Source organism: Pelecanus crispus, chromosome 2, assembly GCF_030463565.1.
Source record: "Pelecanus crispus isolate bPelCri1 chromosome 2, bPelCri1.pri, whole genome shotgun sequence".
NCBI lineage: Eukaryota > Metazoa > Chordata > Aves > Pelecaniformes > Pelecanidae > Pelecanus > Pelecanus crispus.
In genome coordinates this window covers 44,397,138-44,419,304 of record NC_134644.1, presented here as the reverse complement: position 1 = coordinate 44,419,304, position 22,167 = coordinate 44,397,138, and the positions used below count along the sequence as shown (strand labels likewise).

General features: G+C 35.9%; 1 protein-coding gene across 1 annotated transcript in view; it reads left to right on the top strand.

Annotated features, from left to right (window-relative positions):
- The window catches only part of TOP2B (DNA topoisomerase II beta), a 68,797-nt gene that overhangs the window by 17,918 nt on the left and 28,712 nt on the right, over positions 1 to 22,167 (top strand). The window contains exons 2-12 of the mRNA XM_075704999.1: positions 786 to 959; positions 1,647 to 1,737; positions 3,794 to 3,857; positions 5,127 to 5,272; positions 6,033 to 6,130; positions 7,430 to 7,642; positions 7,724 to 7,897; positions 15,125 to 15,226; positions 15,307 to 15,444; positions 17,020 to 17,158; positions 21,862 to 22,019. Coding sequence (XP_075561114.1) covers positions 786 to 959; positions 1,647 to 1,737; positions 3,794 to 3,857; positions 5,127 to 5,272; positions 6,033 to 6,130; positions 7,430 to 7,642; positions 7,724 to 7,897; positions 15,125 to 15,226; positions 15,307 to 15,444; positions 17,020 to 17,158; positions 21,862 to 22,019 — 1,497 coding nt within the window. The remainder of the gene's footprint in view (positions 1 to 785; positions 960 to 1,646; positions 1,738 to 3,793; positions 3,858 to 5,126; positions 5,273 to 6,032; positions 6,131 to 7,429; positions 7,643 to 7,723; positions 7,898 to 15,124; positions 15,227 to 15,306; positions 15,445 to 17,019; positions 17,159 to 21,861; positions 22,020 to 22,167) is intronic.

Sequence of the window (22,167 nt, the reverse complement as noted above, 5' to 3'; positions counted from 1 at the left end):
AAAATTTCTGAAAGATACACCAAATCCCCTCCCCCCAAAAGTGGTTTAGTTTTCTGAAACACTGCTTGCTCTTCCAATTGAGACACTTTTCATCATCTCCAATCACGTTAGGCTTGAATTCTGCTTAAATTGTGACATTAGCCTATGTGATTCTCCTTTTTTTTCAGTCTTTGGCTTAGTTCATTAGAAAGCATTCTAAACTGGGATTGTATCAGGTTTAATTACTTCACTTAAATAGAGAATGTAAATTATAGCGGTTGAGAAGCCATAGGAGAGGCATTACAGTGTTTCTTAAGTCCCACTGAATGAATTGTCCGAACTAAAATGTAGAAGAGTAGTTTTACTGTTATTCAGAACAGTATTCAGTATTTTGGATTCAAATGCTTAAGCACAAAATGGATGTTATAAATACTTATAAATATATTTATAATATATAATATAATAATACTTACATTTTTAATATATATAAAAATATAACACATTTATAATACCTATAAATACCACTGAGGAAGTGGGTGTCTTTTGTAATACACAGTTATTTCCTTATTTTGGTTTATCATGCTTAGTAAATCACTAAAGTTTGAATATGTGACAGTTTGTTAAGAAACTGTCACATAATCTGTTGAATTTTTTCTGTTGAGAGGATAGCTTGATCTTAATACACCTGAAAACTTAAATGTTAAGTTACATGACAAGTTTTGATTGTAATTGTCAGGTCTTGTTAATATCTTGAGAGTGACAGATTGAATGAATGGGGTTGATTGTTGTTGTCTTTTTTTTGTTAGACATTATTTGATAATCAGATCAATGCTTCAAAAAAGGAAGACTCAGAAAGCATTAATAAAAATGACACTTCAAAGAAGATGTCTGTTGAGAGAGTTTATCAGAAAAAGACTCAGCTTGAGCACATCCTCCTCCGTCCAGATACCTACATCGGGTCAGTTGAACCATTAACTCAGGTAAGTGTCACTAAGTTTACACTTAATAGTGTTTGTTGTTTTAATGAGGAAATCACAATTCTGGTTAATAAATAGGCAAATCTCTGCTTTTTTGAGTATTCTGAATTACCGTGGTAAAAACTGTGGTCATGTTTATGTATGCATATGTAGGAAGGGGCCAAGAGAAGACTTCTTAAAGCAGTGCTTGGTTTGCCTGAAAAAACATGCTCAGAAAACATTGAAGTTCAGTCAAACATGAACATGCACCTATGTGTGTAAACACATAGTTATGTGTGTGTATATGTCTGTTTACAAACATGCCTATATGCACACAAATACGTATACATATTTGTAAGTAGCATTCGCTCCAGGTCCAAAAATGCTTTGGACTGTTTGTTTAGGTAGAGAACAGAGAATTTAAGCCTTCTGCTGGCATTTTTTTCAGCTGTTTTTGTGAAGTTGCAAATTGCTTCAAACTTCACTGTCTGTACTGTTCGAGTTCCCCACCAAGCAGAAAATAATGCATTTTCATTGCATCTTTGTGGATACAGTTGTAATTTTTGCCAAACGTCTGCTTCTGCTTTTGTCTCATATCACAGCAGCAGTCAGATTGGAAGAGTAAAGTTCCTGAAGTAAATAGATGATGTAGAATCACAGACTGGTTTACCAAGACAGTAAATGTTTTTATTTTACTTTGTTCACATGTAGTTAATGTGGGTTTATGATGAAGATGTAGGAATGAACTGCAGAGAAGTTACCTTTGTCCCAGGCTTGTACAAGATCTTTGATGAAATCCTTGGTAAGTATTTTTAACAATAACATTGCTTTAGCATTATTGGAGTACACGCTTTTCTGAGAGCTCTCAAAGCACATTAATTTGTATATAAGTTTAAATCACAGACTTAGAGTCCCACTAAACTGCAATGCATGAAAATTTTAGTACAGTCCAGCACGACAGAACAGTTCAAAGAGGGAAGAGTGTTTTCAGTTGAACTTGTAAGACAGCCTAAGTATTTGTTACTGAATGTCTAAGCTAGATCATTCTTTATGATCAATATTGTTAAAAGATTTTTAATCTGGAAAGTTGATCAGGGCCACAGTTTTAAGTAACATATGCAACAAAATTATTCTTCTGAAAGAAGACAACAGAAAATTGTCGTGTTAATTTAGATCACTATCTCATGAATCTTTAAAACTACCTCCTTCTGTACAGAATGATAGTGGTGGTAATGGTGATTCTTACATGGATCATTTCTAGACTTCAGAGAGTTTTAAAATTAATAAGTATCATACTGCCATTTAAAAGCATGGTGACTGAGGCACAAAAACTGATTTTTAGAAAATTCTGTCATAAGTCCCTGAGTCACTATGACTTACTAATTTATGATACTCCCTTGGTGATGGGCACACATTGAAGACTAAGCAGCAGTAGAGGCGTGCAACATTTGAACAGTGTGCTGTCTGCTGAACTTATATTTTGGGTTAATAGACATGAATTCTTCAGCTAATCAGTTTTTATGAAGTTACGTTGTAAGGATTGGTGGGTTTACATTGTAAACTAAATTATGGTCTATTGAGGTTAATGGTAATTTTGTCATGACCTTCACTGGGTTCAGCATTTATCCACACATGTAAAACTATGCTTTACAACATTGCTGTCTTGGAGGCAATAAAGACTATATCTTGGCCAGGTGGAAAAGAAGTATTTTTTATTTTTGTTTTTCACTCATTATTTAATTTGAGAAATATGGGAATGAAAATCTTTCATCACTTCTTTTTTGAGTGCTGCCTCATAGATGAAATTTACAGGCTTTTCACGGGAGGGAGTCACTTCTGTCTTGTCCCATTCAAAAGGAAAATCGTTATCCTATTATTATCATAGTACTGTATGACTTAGTGCTGCTTTATGTGGCACTGATAAGTGCTCCATAAAGTGTGGTTTGAGAGCTAGGGGTCAGTGCAATAACATTATGAAAACTGGACATTGTAGCTGTGCATACTTCTTAATGAAACTGCACTTAATAATTTTAGCAAAAGCACCTTGAAATATCTGATCTTATCTTAATAGATTATAAGGATCTCAATATATTAAGATATTTTAATGGATTTATCTTTATGTCCTTTAGTGTTCTGGGGCTTTATTTTCATCTGTTTCATGGGTGATGAGACAAATGCTGAAAATGATTGTAATGTGTTTTCACGGTTAATGGCCATAGTCACATTTCTGTTGTTTGTAGTTAATATACACTGGAGTGTAGTTTAATTAAATTCTGATAAAATGTTAACTTCCAGTTTTCCTCCTTTTGATCCTAAACTGTTTAGGAACTAACTTACCACTGTTAGTTTTAAGTCTCACAGGCTCTTTAGAGACAACTTTTGCTGCAATCAAAACACTCCTTAACGGATGTGACTTTTTCAGGATTGGGTTTCAGTGGCAAAAGGATGTCTAAACTGATCTGGTGATGCATATAATGTCCTAGGATTTTTAACATACATGGTGTAATATGTGTAATAAATATCCAAACAACAAAGCAACAGAAGAATGAAGTGTTCAGTATGTTAAGAACAGTTATGAAAACAAGCTCACAAAATACACTTCTGTATTTATTTCTAAGATAGTCTAACTGCTAGAAATAGTCAGTGATTATAAGAAGGTTGAAAAATATCTTCTTGCAGATAGTTGGTCGTGTTTATAGACTTCAGTAATAAGATACAGAATATACAAAAAGATACCAGATTAAGAAATACCTGGACCATTGTAACTTGTGGTGGAATGTGTATATAATCAGTTTTACAGATCAAGTAATTAATTATTGCTCCTAGAAAGTATTAATTTGTGCTACTTTGTTTCATAGTAAATGCCGCTGACAATAAGCAGAGGGACAAGAATATGACTTGTATTAAAATATCCATTGATCCGTAAGTAAAAGCATGTTTTAATTTACTTTCCCTGCCAAAGCTATTGTAGTTCATATTTGTACAAATTATTTTATTAAATGAAATTGGCTTTTTTTAAAAAAAAAACAAAATAATATTTTTGGAATTATTTCCATTAGCTTCATATTTTAAGATGGAAAAAGTGGTTAACAGGAAATACTACCATTCTGAATTTATAATAATTTGCTTTCCTAAATCACTCATTAGCATTTGATTGAATGAAACTTAAAACCAGAAGATTATAAAATTCATGATTAGATGAAAGCTTGACAGTACATAACTATAATCAGCCAGGTTACTTATAAATCATAAATACCAACCTTGAGGTTTTGTAACATAATTTTGCACCTCTTGAACTTCTATGTTAACTTCTTTACCATTAGGATAAGGTTACGTTTGAATCAGTCAGCTGTATCACATTGAAACTGCAGATTGCAAATATGTCCTTACCACTGTTTTTCGAAATTGAATACTTAGAGATATTTCCTAGTAAGAAGTACCATAGTTAAATAGGTGTTGATTGGGTTCCTTTAGTAGTACCTTTTCAGTGACGTTTAACTGAATAATAAGTGTTTGAGACCTAATTTTAACACCTAGTCTTTAGAATAAATACACTGAGAAATAATTTTTCTGCAAGTTTTCAGTGCATTATCAGTTTCTGTAGACCAAATTGTTTTTATCATGGAGTGGGTGGGAAATGGTAGTGTAAATCTGCCTGACCTGTCATGATTTTGAACTCTCTAATAGTCTGAAATGAAAATTCTATATGAGAGCTACAAGTATTAATGATGCCAGATGTTGATGGATTTTGGCATTGATGCATAAAATAAGTTACAATGTTTATCATAAATGGGAAATAACAGTTTTAAACAGGTGATAACTTGGCTGTATCTGGGTGGACTTCAATGAAACCTAAAAAGCTACGTCTCTAACTTAAGTATAATTCTGTCACTAAACTTCAGGATTCTGTTGCTTATCATGTTGATAGTGAAAACTCTTCAAGCAGATTTTTAAGGGTTATTTTTATGATATGAAATACTGTTGTGTATGAGCAATTATGCTTCTTCTTCCAAGACATCTCATAAGCACAGAGAAGTGTTTTTTTATAATTAAAATGGGTAGAGCTGTGACTAAACTTGGTAAGAATATGGTCTTATTGTATTTTATGTGGTTATTTAAACAGGTAAAATATATGCAGGAGTCTGTTTTTGAGATTACATTAATTGGCTTAATGCCTTCGCTGTTTTATAGGGAATCAAACATTATCAGCATATGGAATAATGGAAAGGGTATACCAGTTGTGGAACACAAAGTAGAAAAGGTATACGTACCTGCTTTAATCTTCGGGCAGCTGCTAACATCCAGCAACTATGATGATGATGAGAAAAAAGTTACAGGCAAGACTGTTTAACATGCTTTGTTTTATTCAATTAAGCCATTGTTTGCTTTTCAGTATGCCTTCTCTTCTTACTTTTCTCTATACTGTTTCATAACAGATGATCACTTAGTCACCATTACTATAGCTCTGTTAGAGTAAAATGACTTAAAGAAAAAAACCTTACTTTTTCTTTTTTGATATCAATGTTTACAGAGAACTTTACATTTACATCTTTAATGACAATACTCATTATTCAGTAACAACATATCTTCATATTTTAATTGTAACATATGCGAGCATTTAAACATTTATGCTCTTGAAATTAAGGGAAAAAATAAATTTAATAAATTAGGGTATGAATTATTATCCTAAATGTGAAGTAACTCTAATTTAGATCATAAATGAAAGTTAGTTCTGTTCTATCCTACCCCATATATTTTGCCCATATTATGATGTGTGGTTGCAGAGTGGTTTGGGTCTGACCTAGTTTTCAGCTGATCAGGGTGTTGAGGTCACTTGCCTTTCAGCAAGCAACTGGTAGATCAACCTGAGGGAAGCAATGGGAGCATCCTGGCCTTGTGGGGAGGAGCAAACTACTCATTTTTGAGGCAGAAGCAGTTGTACCAGATTGGAGGTAGTGTGAAACTCCATCTCTGGCATCCTTTGATAGCTGTTGACATGTGGCCCAACTGTAGGAACGTTTTACTTCATTGGCATACTCTCTGAATATCATAAATATGGTTCTGCTGTAAAAAACTTACTATATGTTGTTTTTTCAGGTGGACGCAATGGCTACGGTGCAAAACTCTGTAACATATTTAGTACAAAGTTTACAGTTGAAACTGCTTGCAAGGAATACAAGCACAGCTTTAAGCAGGTATAGAAATTATCTCAACTTTTTTCCTTTTCTTTGCCATAATTATAAATTTAAAATTTAACACGTTTTCTATATTTCATGAATATTTCATGAAATGAATCATTTAATATTCAAATGGATGTGTAGAGTTTGCAGGCTAGGTAGTTCAGTCAATAAAATTGGTACTTCTGTGTATTAGAATTCGTGGGTTTTTGCTTAAGTAATATTTTTCTTGGGACTATTAAGTGAATAAAAATGAAAAACAAATTTCTTCCGTTAAAACTAAAGTATATTCATGTGCATGTGAAAAGGAATATATTTAATGAAAATATTTTGTAATTGCTGTTATATAATTTGTCAAAAAATCTTTCTACTTAGCTGTGCAATTATCTAGATAATTTTTTATAGTGTTAAGAAAAAGATTTTTTTCAGTGTCTATGTCATGAATTTCATTAGCCTAGCTGGACTTCAGTGCAAACCCCCTCCCTCCCCATTTGTACCCATTGCTCATTCTTATCGTTGTTAGCACACAGACCAAGGACTGAATGTAATCTGATCTACTGTAATCTGATCTACTGTATATAGCTTTGAGATGGCCACCTTTCTAAAAGTTTGAAGAACTTTGTTATGGTATTGCTGACTGCCAGAAGGCAAATTCAGTATTAGTTCGAGTGTACTTTTTGAAAATGACATGCTTTATGACTTAAAGTGCTATGTTTTCCAGTATTTTCAAAAATTGTGAAAATTTAATACAACTCCACTTTGATATATGCTGTGAGTAGGCGTTCTGCTTGGTCTTATAAATGTGCCCGTGTTCTTAAAGAGGGAACAATGCCAACACTCCTGAGTCAAGACTGAGCAAGTTGGTTTGTCAAGAAGCATGTTTCGGTACACTGCACAGCCGCTGCGATGCTATCTGAGAGACACGGAGTCTCTGCACAAGGACTAATAAACTTCTTTATAGAAGTGTGTAGTAGATTGAAAGCATTAAACTGATGGGCAATAAGGACTGTTTAGCTAGCTCACTTGCATCTAATGTAGACAGTTCTGTGGTGGGCTTTGTTTGCATTAGAATAATGTCCATCAGTGTAATGATACCTGCATATTTACAGAAACCACAAATCTGCTGTCACCAATGCTTGTGCAAATCTTGGTAAAGCAATTCATTTTATGTGTAGTGTTTTACCAGAGGAAACCTCTAAGAGAAGTCTATGAGCTTTTTGTTGTGTAGCTGTTGCAATCTTAGCATAGCTGGAAAATGGAACAAAGGAGGAGGATAACATGTATTGTAAACTAACATCTAATGTTTTGTTTCCAAAGACTTGGATGAACAATATGATGAAGACCTCTGAACCCAAGATTAAGCATTTTGATGGTGATGACTACACATGCATTACATTCCAGCCAGATCTGTCTAAATTTAAAATGGAAAAACTTGATAAGGATATTGTGGCCCTCATGACAAGAAGAGCATATGATTTGGCTGGGTCATGCAAAGGAGTCAAAGTCATGTTGAATGGGAAGAAATTACCTGTAAGAGCCTCATCTAAAATATTTTAAGTGTAGTGAGTATTTTATGCAAAAAATAGTAACTGTTATCTGTATTATTCATAGGTAAATGGATTTCGCAGTTATGTAGATCTTTACGTAAAAGACAAGCTGGATGAAACTGGAGTTGCACTGAAAGTTATTCATGAAGTTGTGAATGAGCGATGGGATGTGTGCCTCACTTTAAGTGAAAAAGGATTTCAGCAAATCAGCTTTGTAAATAGTATAGCTACCACAAAGGTGAGTAGTTATATTAAATGATAAAAAACGCAAATGATAAAAATGTGTGCTAAGGTTATGCCTAGTCAGATTTTTGATAAAAAAAATACATCTGCATTACTAAAAGTAAATAGGTGAGGTAGTCCTTTTTATGAGAGGATCTGGCGAGCAACTGAATGCAATCAAAATACATTCATAGCAGTATTTCTGAATATGCACTAGTCTTTAAAACACTAGTAATTGTTATCAGTGGTGCTGATGTGAGCACACATGGTATTGATTAAATATAAAATGAATGGAACCTATTTTATTGCTTCCTTTTTAACACATTGTAATAAAATAATTCTGAAATTAAGTTAAAAAAATATACAAACCCCTTTAAAGCTAGTAGTAGCAAATTTTGGAGGGCAAAAATGGCTTTTGGTGTTCTTGAATAATGGCTTTCCATTTATTGCTTTATGATGTATAAAACTGGCCTGAAACGTTGAGATTAATTTTCTCTTATTTGTGTTTCTATATAAGGGGATGTACGTGTTCTCTGTACTTATTAGCAACTATAGTAGTAGTGAAATGATCTCACAGCAAATCTTCAGTTATGATGAAGCAGCAATATGGTCAGCATACTAAAGTACAATCTTTGTGCTTCTTAAATTGCTGGGGTGGTCAGGCACCAAGGCAATCGCATGAAATCAACTAGCGTAACTCTCATTTATGCCAGTTTGGCGTGGCCCAGGTTTAGGGATCTGGGATCCACCATGGTGAAAGAAAGTCTTTGTCATTTCTACTCTTCACAAATTGCACCAGATGAGTGATCTAACAACAGTCAAGCAATTCTAGTGATTGGTGAGGCTGGTTTTAGGGAATCTTAACTATGAGTTTCCCCAAAAGGTGAGAAAGATAAGAATTTGTAATGAGACACTTAAAAAACCCTCCTTGCTCAGATCTTTTCTAAAAGACTCAAACAGAAGAAAATTCTAATGGTAGCACAAGTGGTTCATAAGCACCAGCGGTTTTACTAAGTGGGGTCCCTAGTCTAGGCAGGTGTCCAGAAGTATCAGTGTTAATCTCAGTGGTAGATAACGTGTAGCCAGTGTTTTGGTGGTATATAATTTTTACTATGTATCTTCTTCCAGTGTCATTTGCAGTGTAGTTGAACCAGGGTTCAGTGGTAAGAGGGATACTTTACTTCATTGTAGAGTATTTACTTTCTAAGTGTGCATTTTAATTAAATGCTTATCTGATACTTGTCAGAAATAGGGATAACACACACATCTGGTAGTTGAAAGGTTAAAACTTAGTATTAATTCAGGCCTCTTTATGCAACATAAAGAAGAAAAATAGCATGACCTTAAAGATGTATACAATACCTTTATGAAGAAGCTGGCAATGCAGAGAAACTTAATAATGTCTGATAATCAGGTGAAGAAAATGTATTTGAAAAAAATGAATACTTATTGACTCCTAAGTTAAATATATTGCATACACTTACTGGAAAGATTTTGAATTTGACTCTTTTGGATCAATTTTCACCCATCATGCAGTTACACATACATTGTTATCATTTATTCTTTAAGAAAATTCATAGAAAAAGTACTGTGTATTCTTCAAAGGTAAGTGTTGTAATTTCTAGTTTTTCCCACTCTCCCAATCCATGCCTTATGTGTGTGACTGGATGTGGAATGTTCGGGGCCGGTGAACCACCTCACCAGCAATTGATGTGCAACTACCCACTGATGAGACATAATGGCTAGTAACTAACTGCGTCAACTGCCTGTCCCCTTATCTGCTAACAGGTGAGGAGCTCATTTCAGCTGTTTTTTGGTTATTTATCGCTGTTTGCTGAAAGCTTTTCATTTCTGTTTCTGGATAAATTTCACCCAGTCGTAACTTCCCTTCCACCTTTTTTAAACTTGCTTTAAATTCCAAACAAGTTTTTTTTAGGTTCATGGGGTTTTTTTTTGAGGGGTGTGTAGAAGGTCAGGCAGTACATCAAGGCACAACTCCCTTGTTTTGTTCTCGTAAATTTGTTACCTGGGTCAGGTCCCCATTTATTCACAATTTTGCCACAGTAGGTCACCACAGAATTCAACTTCAGGCTCTGAGGCAGCATTTGAAAGAATGGTTGTAGCTATTATGGTTGTGTAGATAACCTTTTGGTGAGACTTGTTTATAAACTGATTAAACATGGTCTTCTCAAGTTCTCAATTTCAGATAGTAGCTGTAGTAGAAATTTCAGTTATTAACATAACAATTAATGATATTTTTAATATGGTGGCACTGCTAACTGTAATACTACTAATCATTTTAACAGAAATGGTCAGCTAATACAGATGCAGTGTCAGATAGTAGACTAGGGTGGAGGGAGCATCCCAACCTGTTAAAATTTGCTGGAGTTCAGCAAGAAATTCAGGACCCTTCCAGAACTTGATGTTCTCAGATTTATTCTAATAAAATAAACATAACAGAAAACAAATGCCAAAGAAAATAGGATTTTATTTGTATAGATAATTCAATGAAAATTTCAAATTTATAATTAGCTTCTGAATTTGTTTGCCATATGAACCATTTATCTGTCCATAGAATTTAAGTATGGCTTACCTTGAAATTAATTGAGGCTGTTGGCTATTGATGACGATATGAATAAGTGTATATAGGAGCCAGTCTAAGCTTCATTTTTAAGATTTTAGTTGTTACCGTTTCATTAGATGTCTTTGCATCCTCAAGTTTGCAAGACTGGGTTTCAGTCATGATGGTTACCTTCTGGGAAAAGAAGGTTATGCAGTTTTTGTGCTCTTTCTTATAATACAGTAGTCATAATAATCATTGACAGCCCTCTAGATTTAGAGGGTATTTTTCTTTTTCTGTCTCGTATTAAAATGTACTGACAGTTGGGGCAGTTATAGGCTGTTATGCTTCTATAGTGGGTAAATGTGCCACCTACTGGTGAGATGGTTGAAAGATTCCCAACTTTGAGCTCTGAACATCCCTCACTCAATGCTACACACTAAGAATGGACACAGGAATGGGGAACTGTTATAGTAACTAATATCTTCTAAGAACAAGAATTACTGGTAAGTAGCTAATTTTTGATGTGTCAGCTGTTAGTTTTAGCAAAATATTTGAAGTGCTAAAATTGAAAAAAAAAATTGCTAAAGTTGTGAATACAAAAATATACTGAGATATTCCTGTAAGCGGAAGTTTTCAGTAATGTGATGAGTAAAAGTAATGCACTTTAAAATTGCCATTCAAATGTGGAATGTGTTTTTTTAAACATGTAATTTGGTATTTTCCTGTAGTAGCTTTTCTTTACAGTTTGGAAATGGTTTTATTTTTCTTCAAAGTGGAAGGATGTCAGTGTATCAATTTTCACTTGAACTCTCCTGTGCTGAAACTCTGTCATCCATAAGTGAATAAAAACTGTTGTGTTTTGATTTTGGTGGTTTTTGGGTTTGGTTTTTTTTTTGTTTGTTTGTTTTGTCAGTTTGTGGTGGTTTGGTTTTTTTTTCTTTTTTTTTCTTAAGAAGAAATGCCATGAAAAAATACATGTATGTATGGTGCTTCTAAAACACACCAGTGGTTTGTGCTGCTGTTTCGGACGTGACTCTAGAGACTAACAGAAATCATAGATGGTTTCTTTGAAGTGCAAGTACTAGCTTTGGTTATGACTAATAATATTTATCATCTCAAGCTATTTTTTTTACCTCCTCTCTCTTTTTTCTTTTCATCTCTACCTTCCACATGAAGCTGAGAACACAGCTGCTATCCTCCGTCAATTCAGCCACTTTATATCTTCAGTCTTTTCAGATGCATAATCTGCCTTAAAATGTAGAATTGTGACTTTTGGTTTTTGCTTGCTGTTTCTTTCTTTTGCATGGTCTTTTTGGCTGCTGTTTTTTTCTTGGTTTTGTTCTCCATTTCTTATTTCTAATCTATCCTATACTTCCTCATACCCATCAAAAGCTTCTTTTTCCTCCTCAATTCTGTTTTAAAAACAGATGATGAATGTCTCCATAGATGCATTTGCATTATTTTGTCTGTCCTGATGCAAATTGGTTTGAACAGGAACCATTATTTGTTCTGTATTTTTGTAAGGTGCTAAATGATATTAAGCAAAGGTGATCTTCTATGTAAAATATTGAGTGTTGAGTTAGGTATGTTTAATTGTGTAGGATATGCATGCATCACTCCATTCTTTGTTACAAGATAATAGATTTTAGTCAAAGCATTATGAACTTTCTATAACAGCCACTAGAATTTAGCATTTTATTACTATTTGTACCTTTTTGTCTATAAATTTAAAGGAAGGCATTTGAATAATCAAAAATGTAAAGAGCTTTCAGACATCTAGGTCTTTAGGACCGTTCATATTTCTGACATATTTCTGAAGAAAGCCTGCTGTTTTACCTGTAAGGGAATTTGTGTCACCTTGGGCTTGTAAATATTTAAACATATTTATCACCATTGGTTTAGGCAATTTCAGTAGTCATTGTTCCATAGAATTAAAGACTACAGGATACATACCTTCAATTACTAGTTGTTCTTCCTAATCTGGAATGTTTTCTCTATAATATGTTTGTGCTGTTTTAGTGTGTTCCTTCAGCATTCAATTCTAGGGCCAGTCCTGTTCAATATATTTATCAATAGTCTGGATGCAGGAGTTGAGTGCACTATTAGCAAGTTTGCTGATGATACCAAACTGGGAGGTGCTATTGACTCTCTTGAGGGACAAGATGCCTTGCAGAGGGTTCTAGATAGATTGGAGCATTGGGCTATGATTAATGGAATGAAATTTAATAAGTTGAAATGCCGGATTCTGCACCTAAGACAGAGTAACATCAGGCACAAGTATAAACTGGGAGAGGAGTGGCTGAAGGGCAGCCACCCAAAAAGGGATCTGGGGTTGCTGGTCAACAGCAGGCTCAGTACGAGCCAGCAGTGTGTCTTGGTAGCCTTGAGGGCAAACCACACCCTGGGGTGCATCAAACACAGCGTATAACCAGCTGCTCAAATGCGGTGATTATCCCGCCGTATTCAGCATTGGTGTGGCCTCACCTTGAGTACTGTGTGTAGTTCTGGGCTCCACAATTTAAGAAGGATGTTAAGGTCCTTGAATGCATCCAGAGGAGAGCAACAAAGCTGCTGGTGAAAGGGCTGGAAGGTTCGTCCTGTGAGGAGTGGTTAAGGACTTTGGGCTTGTCTAGTTTAGAGAAAAGGGGGCTGATGGGTGACCTCGTTGCTCTCTACAGCTTCCTGAGGAGGGGAAGTGGAGAGGGAGGTGTTGATCTCCTCTCCCTGGGATCCAGTGACAGAACTTGTGGAAATGGTTGGTTCAAAGCTGTGCTGGGGAGGTTCAGACTGGACATTAGGAAACATTTCTTTACCGAGAGGGTGGTCAAACACTGGAACAGGCTTCCTAGACATGTGATCGATGCCCCAAGCCTGTCAGTGTTTAAGAGGCATTTGGACAATACCCTTACCATGCTTTAACTTTTGGTCAGCCCTGAAGTGGTCAGGCAGTTGGACTAGAAGACCATTGTAGGTCCCTTCCAACTGAAATATTCTAGTCTAGTTTAGTCTTTACTAGCGGTTCTGATTTAGATTACTTCTGCATTGTAGAATATACCTCATAATGGTTATGTTTCTTTTGCACATCTGAATCAGTAGTCATTGTTACGATGTACTAGATCTATAATAGACCTTTTTTTCCCAGAAAGCTTATGTGAAATGCCTTTATTTTCCAAGCAATTTAATTTCAAAATTACTTGTGTTCTAGCAGTATGTTTTGGGGTTTTTTTTTGTAGCTGGTTTAAAGTTTAAGTCCAAAGACAATTGTAGCTAAGAGAAGGTGATAGAAGCTTTGGGGCACTTTCTGAAGGTGTTCAAATGCTTAGTGCTTCACTATTTAGACTGAATTTCATCAATATTAAAACCACTATTTAAACATTGAAAATAATAGGTATTTTCATCACCCTGCCATATTGCAAAGCATGAGTTATATACAGCTTCAAAAAGATAACTTTTCTGACTTACCACTTCCAAATTTTAAGTACATAAGTATTTCTTCCTCAGGGTCTGTTGTCCTAGGTGTCATAGTTGGGAGGTGAATACATTGCCTCCACCAAAAGTTTTCTTGCAATAATGGCTTCACTTGAAATATCTAGTTGGAAAGGCCTTAAGCAAGGGTAACCAGTACTCAGAGTCCCTCTCTTTTCTAGGGTAAAGGGAAGAATTGTGATAGGCACTGTGAATGTTTCACTTTCAGTTGTTATGGCGCAGTGGAGGAAGAAAATCCTACATATTCTTTCCTTTTTTTTTTTTTTTTGGTGCTGTGATGATGCAATAAATTGCTTATAAGCCATTCTTTTTTTCTTCTGCAGTTGGGCAGTAACTGTAAGGGGGTCCAGTTGACTGCTCTTGCTGGCTACAAGACAGGTGGCAACATGATTACGTAGCTACAAGTTATTGTGGTCCCCTAAGGGGCTAGTTTGCCACCTTATTGTTTGTTAGCTGCATGCTCTGTTACGTATCTCTTGTTGCTACATCAGGTATGAATTTGGAGCAGGTTTAGCCTCTGGTGAGTTTTTAAGGAGAACTGCTCATCTCCTTATGGTTATCTTAGTCTGTTCTTTTAGAGTTTTCTGGATCTTGTGGTTGGTTATTAGCAGTTTGCTTTCCATTTGCCCTTGCATAAACCCAAGGCTAGCAAAGAATGCTAGTAGCATTTATTCAAAGAGTTCTGTAAATACAGCTAAGAAAAGGTGAGATGACTTTTGGGAAAGAATAGGCATGGGTGCTGTATATCTGAGGGTGAACTCTTGAACTTTTTTTATGAACCAAATGGGGAAAGTTTAATTTGATGTATGAATGTGTGAAGTTTTCAGTCCTAGGTTATTTATGTGCCTGTTAAAGATACCTCTTGACAGCCATGTGGTGTTGCAGGTACCATCCCAGTGCTATAGAGTAATTTTCAGATCTGCTATACTCTTAAGGTGTAAGCAGCTACTTTTGAAGTCCACCACTGTACAGTGAATGAAACGTCTTCTGCTTCTTCTATTCTATGTAATATCCATCATCCTCAGTTGTACGAAGACTGAATGACATGAAACTTTAATACAAATTTTCCTTTGTTATGCTGCGACTTAATGTGCATGGATTTTCAAATTTAAGTATGAGTACGGGAACGTTATTTAATATGGCTAAAAGCAATTAGGAAATTAATTTTTTTTTTTTTTCTCCCCCCTCATTAAGGGTGGTAGGCATGTTGATTACGTGGTGGATCAGGTTGTGGGCAAACTAATAGAAGTGGTGAAAAAGAAGAATAAAGCTGGAGTTTCAGTGAAACCATTTCAGGCAAGTAACTTTATACAAAAATATTGAAAAGATGAATGTGGTAATTTTGTTGAGTAAATTGGTTTCTATGTTTTCAACAGGTGAAGAATCATATATGGGTTTTTGTTAATTGTTTGATTGAAAACCCATCATTTGATTCCCAGACAAAGGAAAACATGACATTGCAGCCTAAAAGTTTTGGGTCCAAGTGCCAGCTATCTGAGAAATTTTTTAAAGCAGTAAGTAAAGCATATTTCTTTTTTTCTGTGAAGCAGGAATTGACATACTGGATTGAGTGTATGTATGTTATGTAGCAGAAGAGTAATTAGTGCATTATGGTACTCTAGTGACATTAGCATACTATGAAAATGGGATGAAGGAACTTCTGTTCATTCTCTGGCCTTAATAGTGAAAGCAATGACTGTGTTTTGGCAGTTGCCCTGGATTTAAAAGAGAGCTTCACCTGATCAGTTCATTTGGTGGAGATTCTGGTATTTATATTGGTGAAATGAATTTGTCTCTTAAAACCTAAACATAGGTTCTAAACCAGTTCTTTTGTGTTAAAATATTTTTCTGAAGTTGAGACTATCCTCTGCTTTATTTGATATCAGTCATACTCTCTTTCACTGAAGTGAAAAGAGAGGAAGGGAACATGTCACATTTACTTATTCTTCCAGTAATCAAGGAAATGCAAAATTGTGGCTGTAGTATTCAAAGTGGTCATTAATCTCAGGCAACAAGTTTAGAAATTTTGGCTGTAGACAGGCTAAGAATACCTACTCTAAATGAAAGTATTAGTGGAAATACATGGTAGAGGTTTTTCCTCTACTACATTTTTTTTACAAGGAAGGAAAAGTAGAATTCTGTTAGCCAGAAATCATTATACTAAGTCCTATTTAGTGTCAGTAGCATAACTGGAACTCCAGTAGTAAGGAGAATGGTGCCACTGCTAATACTCTTGGCATCAAAACTTAACTTACTGTATAGCGTTTTATTCTAATTCTGTGTTACTGGTGACATTCTTATAGAACTTAAAGGAAAAAATAACACGACACAATCTTCTGTTCATTCTTCAGATTTTGTTAAATGTTTTATTTCTATCAGTAGGTTTTATTTAAAGTGTTTCTAATATTCCCAGAAGTGAGCATTGATCTCCAGAGGTGTTAAATGTGCAGCAGAATCTCTAACCAATGAGTGCTGTATTATGGGGCATAATGAAAAGTCAAAGCTCGCAGTATTTTGCTCCACCTGTATTTTCTTTTGATGTGAAACCAAACCTAAAGCAGTTTTAGTTTCAAAAATATGCTGTATGTTACTTCTGCTGCAGATGTGTTTCTTAAAAAGTTATCAGTTTCTCAAAATGGTTGATACAGAGCCTTATTCTTAAATGCTTTTGGTTGTCTTTCAGCCATTTTCAGTCATTTCCAAAGAAACTTTAAATGGTCATAAATATCCCATAAGGTTACTTCTTGCTGTCAAAGTCTAGGAAGCAGTAAAGTACCTAAAATGTCTCAGCACATCAACCACACAACATAAGACAACCTCTTATTAGGTCTCAGTCCTCTTTTCCTCCTTCCACCAATTATACAAAGGGCAGAAAAGAAGCTGTGTGAGTGTTGTGTTTTGGTTTTGTGTGCATAAAATGCTAGACAGTAAGGTACGTGTTAATTCCTTGACCTTTTATGTGTTGCAGTTTTTAAAATTTAGAGGGCTTTGAGAAACAGTGTTAGATCAGTGACTTAAAATTCCGAGATAAGAATCTGCCTTGTTGAGCTTTACTTTTCTCATCCACAACTCTGATCTGTTGCTTATAGGCCTCTAACTGTGGTATCATAGAGAGTATTTTGAATTGGGTCAAATTTAAGGCACAAACTCAGCTGAACAAAAAATGTTCATCGGTGAAACACAGTAAAATCAAGGGCATTCCGAAACTGGATGATGCTAATGATGCTGGTAAGAGAACTTATTTTTAATGTCTTTAATGTTTCATAGGTCTTTCACAGACATACTCATTTTAAACCTGACGTTATTCCTCATCCTTGTGTATATTTTTTAATAAAAATCTTTCTAGTTTTCTGAACTTTCTAGAGCTAGGATTAAAGCAGGATGGTGAGTTTGATATTGGGAACACCGTCCTCTCTGGGGTAGAGAATTAATAATGCTGAAAAAAAGCAGCAGTGAAGTTCCATATTGAAAGAGCATGTATTTTATAATTGTGGTTTCCAGCTAAATAGTGTTACCAATATTATGTTTTGGAGGTGACTAGTCTTCTTGACCTTCCTGCTATAAAAAGATTGGAGTGTTTGTAGGGTCACAAGCTATAGCAAGTAGATCACATAGTGTGCAGACCTGAGGGAGTGGTTCAAGAGAATTTTTTCATGAGATTTTAAATGCCATTAGGTTCCTGTCTGGGGATATAGGGCAAACTGGCAATCTCTGCTGGCTTCCTTCTTGTCACAGATAGGAATCAGGATCAGCTGGCAATCTTTGTGCCAATAGCAATGGGATGGGAGTTGTCCTTGAAATATTTGAGGGCCACATATGACTAAAGAGCTTGAAATGTTGCCAGTCTGTGTTAATATTAGTTGATCTTTAATACATCCTTACATTAAGCAAACATAGAGAAATTGCAGTGAGGTAGGTGGGTGGGTTAAGTAGGTAAAAGCATGTAAAATGGGTAAAGAGGCTTTTTTTTTTTTTTTTTTTTTTGAGCTCCCGTGTTCAAGTAAAAGATGACTTGATGAGATGATGAGTTCTGTTTAATTTTCCTCCCTTTCTTTTTGATTCCTTGGGCTCAGGTTATTAATTCTTTTAATTGAGTTTTCTTCAGTATTTTATTACTTTTCCAGGTATTCCGATGTCATATTTTTCCTCAAAAGTTGATAATCATGTTTCCTTTAACTAGTGTTTTGCTTGTGGAATTTGTATTCCTTAGTCAGATGCATGTTCCTGGTATTTGTCTTGCCTAGAAGATTGTGTGCTTGGAGAAATGCTGTGTTTTTATGGATATCAAGCCTAGCACTCATAAATAACATCATTAATGATTTTGGATACACTTTCTTCATAGTTTTTTTTTTTTTTAGCTCTGCTTTGGAAACCAGGCTTCAAAATCACTTCTTATTCAGTTTTTTTCACTGAGGGTGAGGGGAAGGAAGAACCTCTAACAGGGGAGCTAATAAAATACTACATTGCCTTTCATCCTGAAACTTCCTCAAATAAGAAGGCATGTAGAAACTCATTTGGGCTCAACACTGATGCTTAAAGTTTTGCCTGGCTTGGATCCCTGTTACCCAGGTATTTCTCTGCTGCCTAGTTGTTCTTACATGGGGAGCAGGAACTCTGCATCTCCCAAGGAGGCTTACCCAGGTATTGGTTTATTGACGATCTGGAACATACTAGATTTCTCACATCGAAGGCATTGCACATTTGGCGTAGACAGAGAAGGCAGAGAGGCATTTGATTTCTGAATACAACATGTGTTGTCATATTCACACTAGGCCTGACTTTCTGAAGTGTTATATATACTGGCAGAGATGTTTTAAATTGGAGGATCACAAGTAATACATTTAATAAAAAGTTCTTTAGTCCTTTCTTTTTAAGGACTGAAGGTACAGTATGGGTCATCTCTTTGCTTTTGAAAATCAATAGGAATTTTTTGTTCCTTTTTGCGCAAGAACTCAACTAATGCTATAATCAGGATCTCTGACCTCAACAAAAAGCTGCTTTCATTGAGAAAGGGAAGGCAGAAGATGATATGGAAGAGTGACTCCTTCAGTGTTGCTGAGCGTGTGTTGGTCACTGTGCTCTTGAGAACTTGTCTCAATGAACTTTAGTTAACATAAGGGGAAAAGGAAGTCCTGGTGCCATGGAAATTTTTTAATGAGTACACAGACAAAACACTGTAGAACTGTCAATCTCTCTTTCTGACGTTGGGATCTTAATAGAAAGGATTGGGGATTCTGAGGGTCAGGTGAAGTAAGGACTGTACCTGCTCTTTCTTTGTGTGAGAGGTGATGATCACTTCTAGGACCAAAAAATTCAACTCTTTGCTATGTGAAAGTTTGCAGTGAATATGCACATGACTAAGCATATCGCGAAGAGTTACACAGTGATAAATAGTTTTTTCAAAAGAATTTCAGACCTCCTCATAAGTGGGAGAAAAGGTTTAACTGATGCATGAACATACAGTTTCAAGGAGATTGCTTCAGGACATTCATAGAATCATAGAATCATTTAGGTTGGAAAAGATCTTTAAGATCATCCAGTCCAACCATCAACCTAACAGTACCAAGTCCACCACTAAACCAATTAAGGGTAGAGTAGCAATTTCATGTTTCCTGGCTTGGTGGCTGGATTATTTTTTAATGAAAGTAAAAACTAGGAATCATTAAGATTGGAAAGGATCTCTAAGATCATCAGTCCAACCATCAACGCAACACCACCATGCCCACTAAACCATGTCCCAGAGTGCTACGTCTACCCATTTTTTGAACACTTCCAGGGATGGTGACTCCACCACCTGTCTGGGCAGCCTGTTCCAATGCTTGACTACCCTTTCCGTGAAGAAATTTTTCCTAATATCCAATCTAAACCTCCCCTGGCACAGCTTGAGCCCATTTCCTCTCATCCTATCACTTGTTACTTGGGAGAAGAGACTGACACCCACCTCACTACAACCTCCTTTCAGGTAGTTGTAGAGAGCAATAAGGTCTCCCCTCAGCCTTCTCTTCTGTAGGCTAAACAATCCAGTTCCCTCAGCTGCTTATCATAAGACCTGTGCTCTAGAGCCTTCACCAGCTTCGTTGCCCTTCTCTGGACATGCTCCAGCACCTTAATGTCCATACGTGTCACGCAGAGGTTATCTGTAATCTGGCAGCAAAATACAGTAGTATTATTTGATGTAGTTATGTTTCTGGACAGGTAAATATTTGTAAGGATCCCAGGAATTACATTTTCTTAAGCACCCCAATCATATGAGGGAACAGCATTGGCTTTGGTTTCTAACAGCAGGTGCCAGTAGTTGTTGGACTGAAGTAGTCCAGTGCAGCTGGGAGAGAATAGTGTCTGGCCACAGACCCCTCTGGCTTTAATTCTTCCTGTGGTTTTTAGATTTTATTTTTACTTCAAGACTGAATTTGTAGCTGAGGTCCAGCATCCACAGGTTTCTTGGGTGCCAGGTACCACTGAATTTTTGAATCAATACTAGTTAATACTTGGAAATAGGAAAGAGATGTGTCTGTACAGTGATGTACTTGCTGCAGATTTCCTCTCCTACTGAAAAGAATGAGGTACCGAGTCCTATACCTGGTCATTCTTGCTTTCTTGAGATCTTGATGAGGTATACATAGTTCTGTGGCTTGTTGGAGGGGAAGAAAATACCTGGCACGTTGAGTTTCCATGAAATTAATTGCTAATGATTGCATCCATTCCAGAAGAAAGTGCACCTGGATGATATGCAGATGTGTTTTCTGCAGTTCATTTAGGAAAAACAATTGGCTTTCATATATTCTAAACCAGCAGACTAGTATTTTTCTTGGTATTTGGATTCCACCTTGCTGATAGCATGGTAGCTATTGACACCTTTTGATACAGTGTGAATAGCTGCATGATTTAGATTATATTAAGCCATATGTCTGATTCAGAAGACCACAGATGTTGAATATAAGTTCTGTGTAATAGGAAGTGTGGGGTTGTTTTACCTACCAGGTAAAGGCAAATCAAAATACCTGTTCTAAATGCCAATATATTCAAAACTATTCTATTAACAGTAGGTGAGGCTAAACCAGCTTGAAGGTTTATTTACAGTCTTTCCTACCACTTGGCCTTGATAAAATAGCAAAACTTCTTAGTGAGCATTTGCACCTTTAGATAAGGGTGGGTTCCTTTTTTGAGCCTGCTTATTATTTAGAACATTTATTCAACTATTGCAGTTGCAATAAACAAAATATACATCTCATACCAGTTTTGAGTACGCTGGACACACAGGCACCGAAATGCAGTGTGTCTTGTAGAATCAAAATTACACCATTAGTAAAGATTTGTTCCTTCTGTTTGAGAAATTTCTGAGAATCTGTAAGTGCAAATGTTCTGATCTTTTAAGCTTTTCTGTCAAGCTTTCCTTACAGTTTCCTGGCTTCAGCTGATGGACAATAAAAAAAGAAACCCCCAAAATGTAATTTAATAAATTACTTCTGAAAATATACTGTGAGGAAAGGGGAAATGCAGAATGGGAAATACCTCCTGTATGTAACTCAGACATGCATAATGTATGTGTGTAAGAAATTTGCAGCTAGAAAAATGAAATGGTAAAGGTACAGAAGCAATCTGGTTTTTTTGTTTGTGGTTTTTTTTTTTTGTGTGTGTGTGCAGACATGTGGGGACCATTATATAAGATGCGTCATCATTGCATCCCATTTTGTCTATTTTGCTCCTTGTCCGTAGCAACCCATAGTGTATTGCTAAGGGCACGGATATGCATTCTTGTTGTGTAGTTTTAGTGGTATGGAGGGCCACTCCTAAAAATAGAAATTAAGCTTATTTAAATTACCTGATGTAGAATAGGAAGAATATTCATGACTGATTCAATTGTATTTCTATTATTTAAAAGTTACGCCTTCTGGTTTTTTGCCTTGCTTCTACTTCTTCCTGGACTGCAGGTGGCAAACATTCCTTGGACTGCACGTTGATATTAACAGAAGGAGACTCTGCCAAATCTTTAGCTGTCTCTGGCTTAGGTGTTATTGGTAGAGACAGATACGGAGTATTCCCACTCAGGGGTAAAATTCTCAATGTTCGAGAAGCTTCTCACAAACAGGTAAGTTCTTGTCATCTCCTTTTAGCTGACAAATGGATGTCTCCTGTTTATTATTGATTTCTAGGGTTACATCTTCATATTTTTATGTTTTCGTAACAATTTTGTGCCTGGGATTTCGTGAAGTACCAGCTACTTTAAAGCCTGGGGT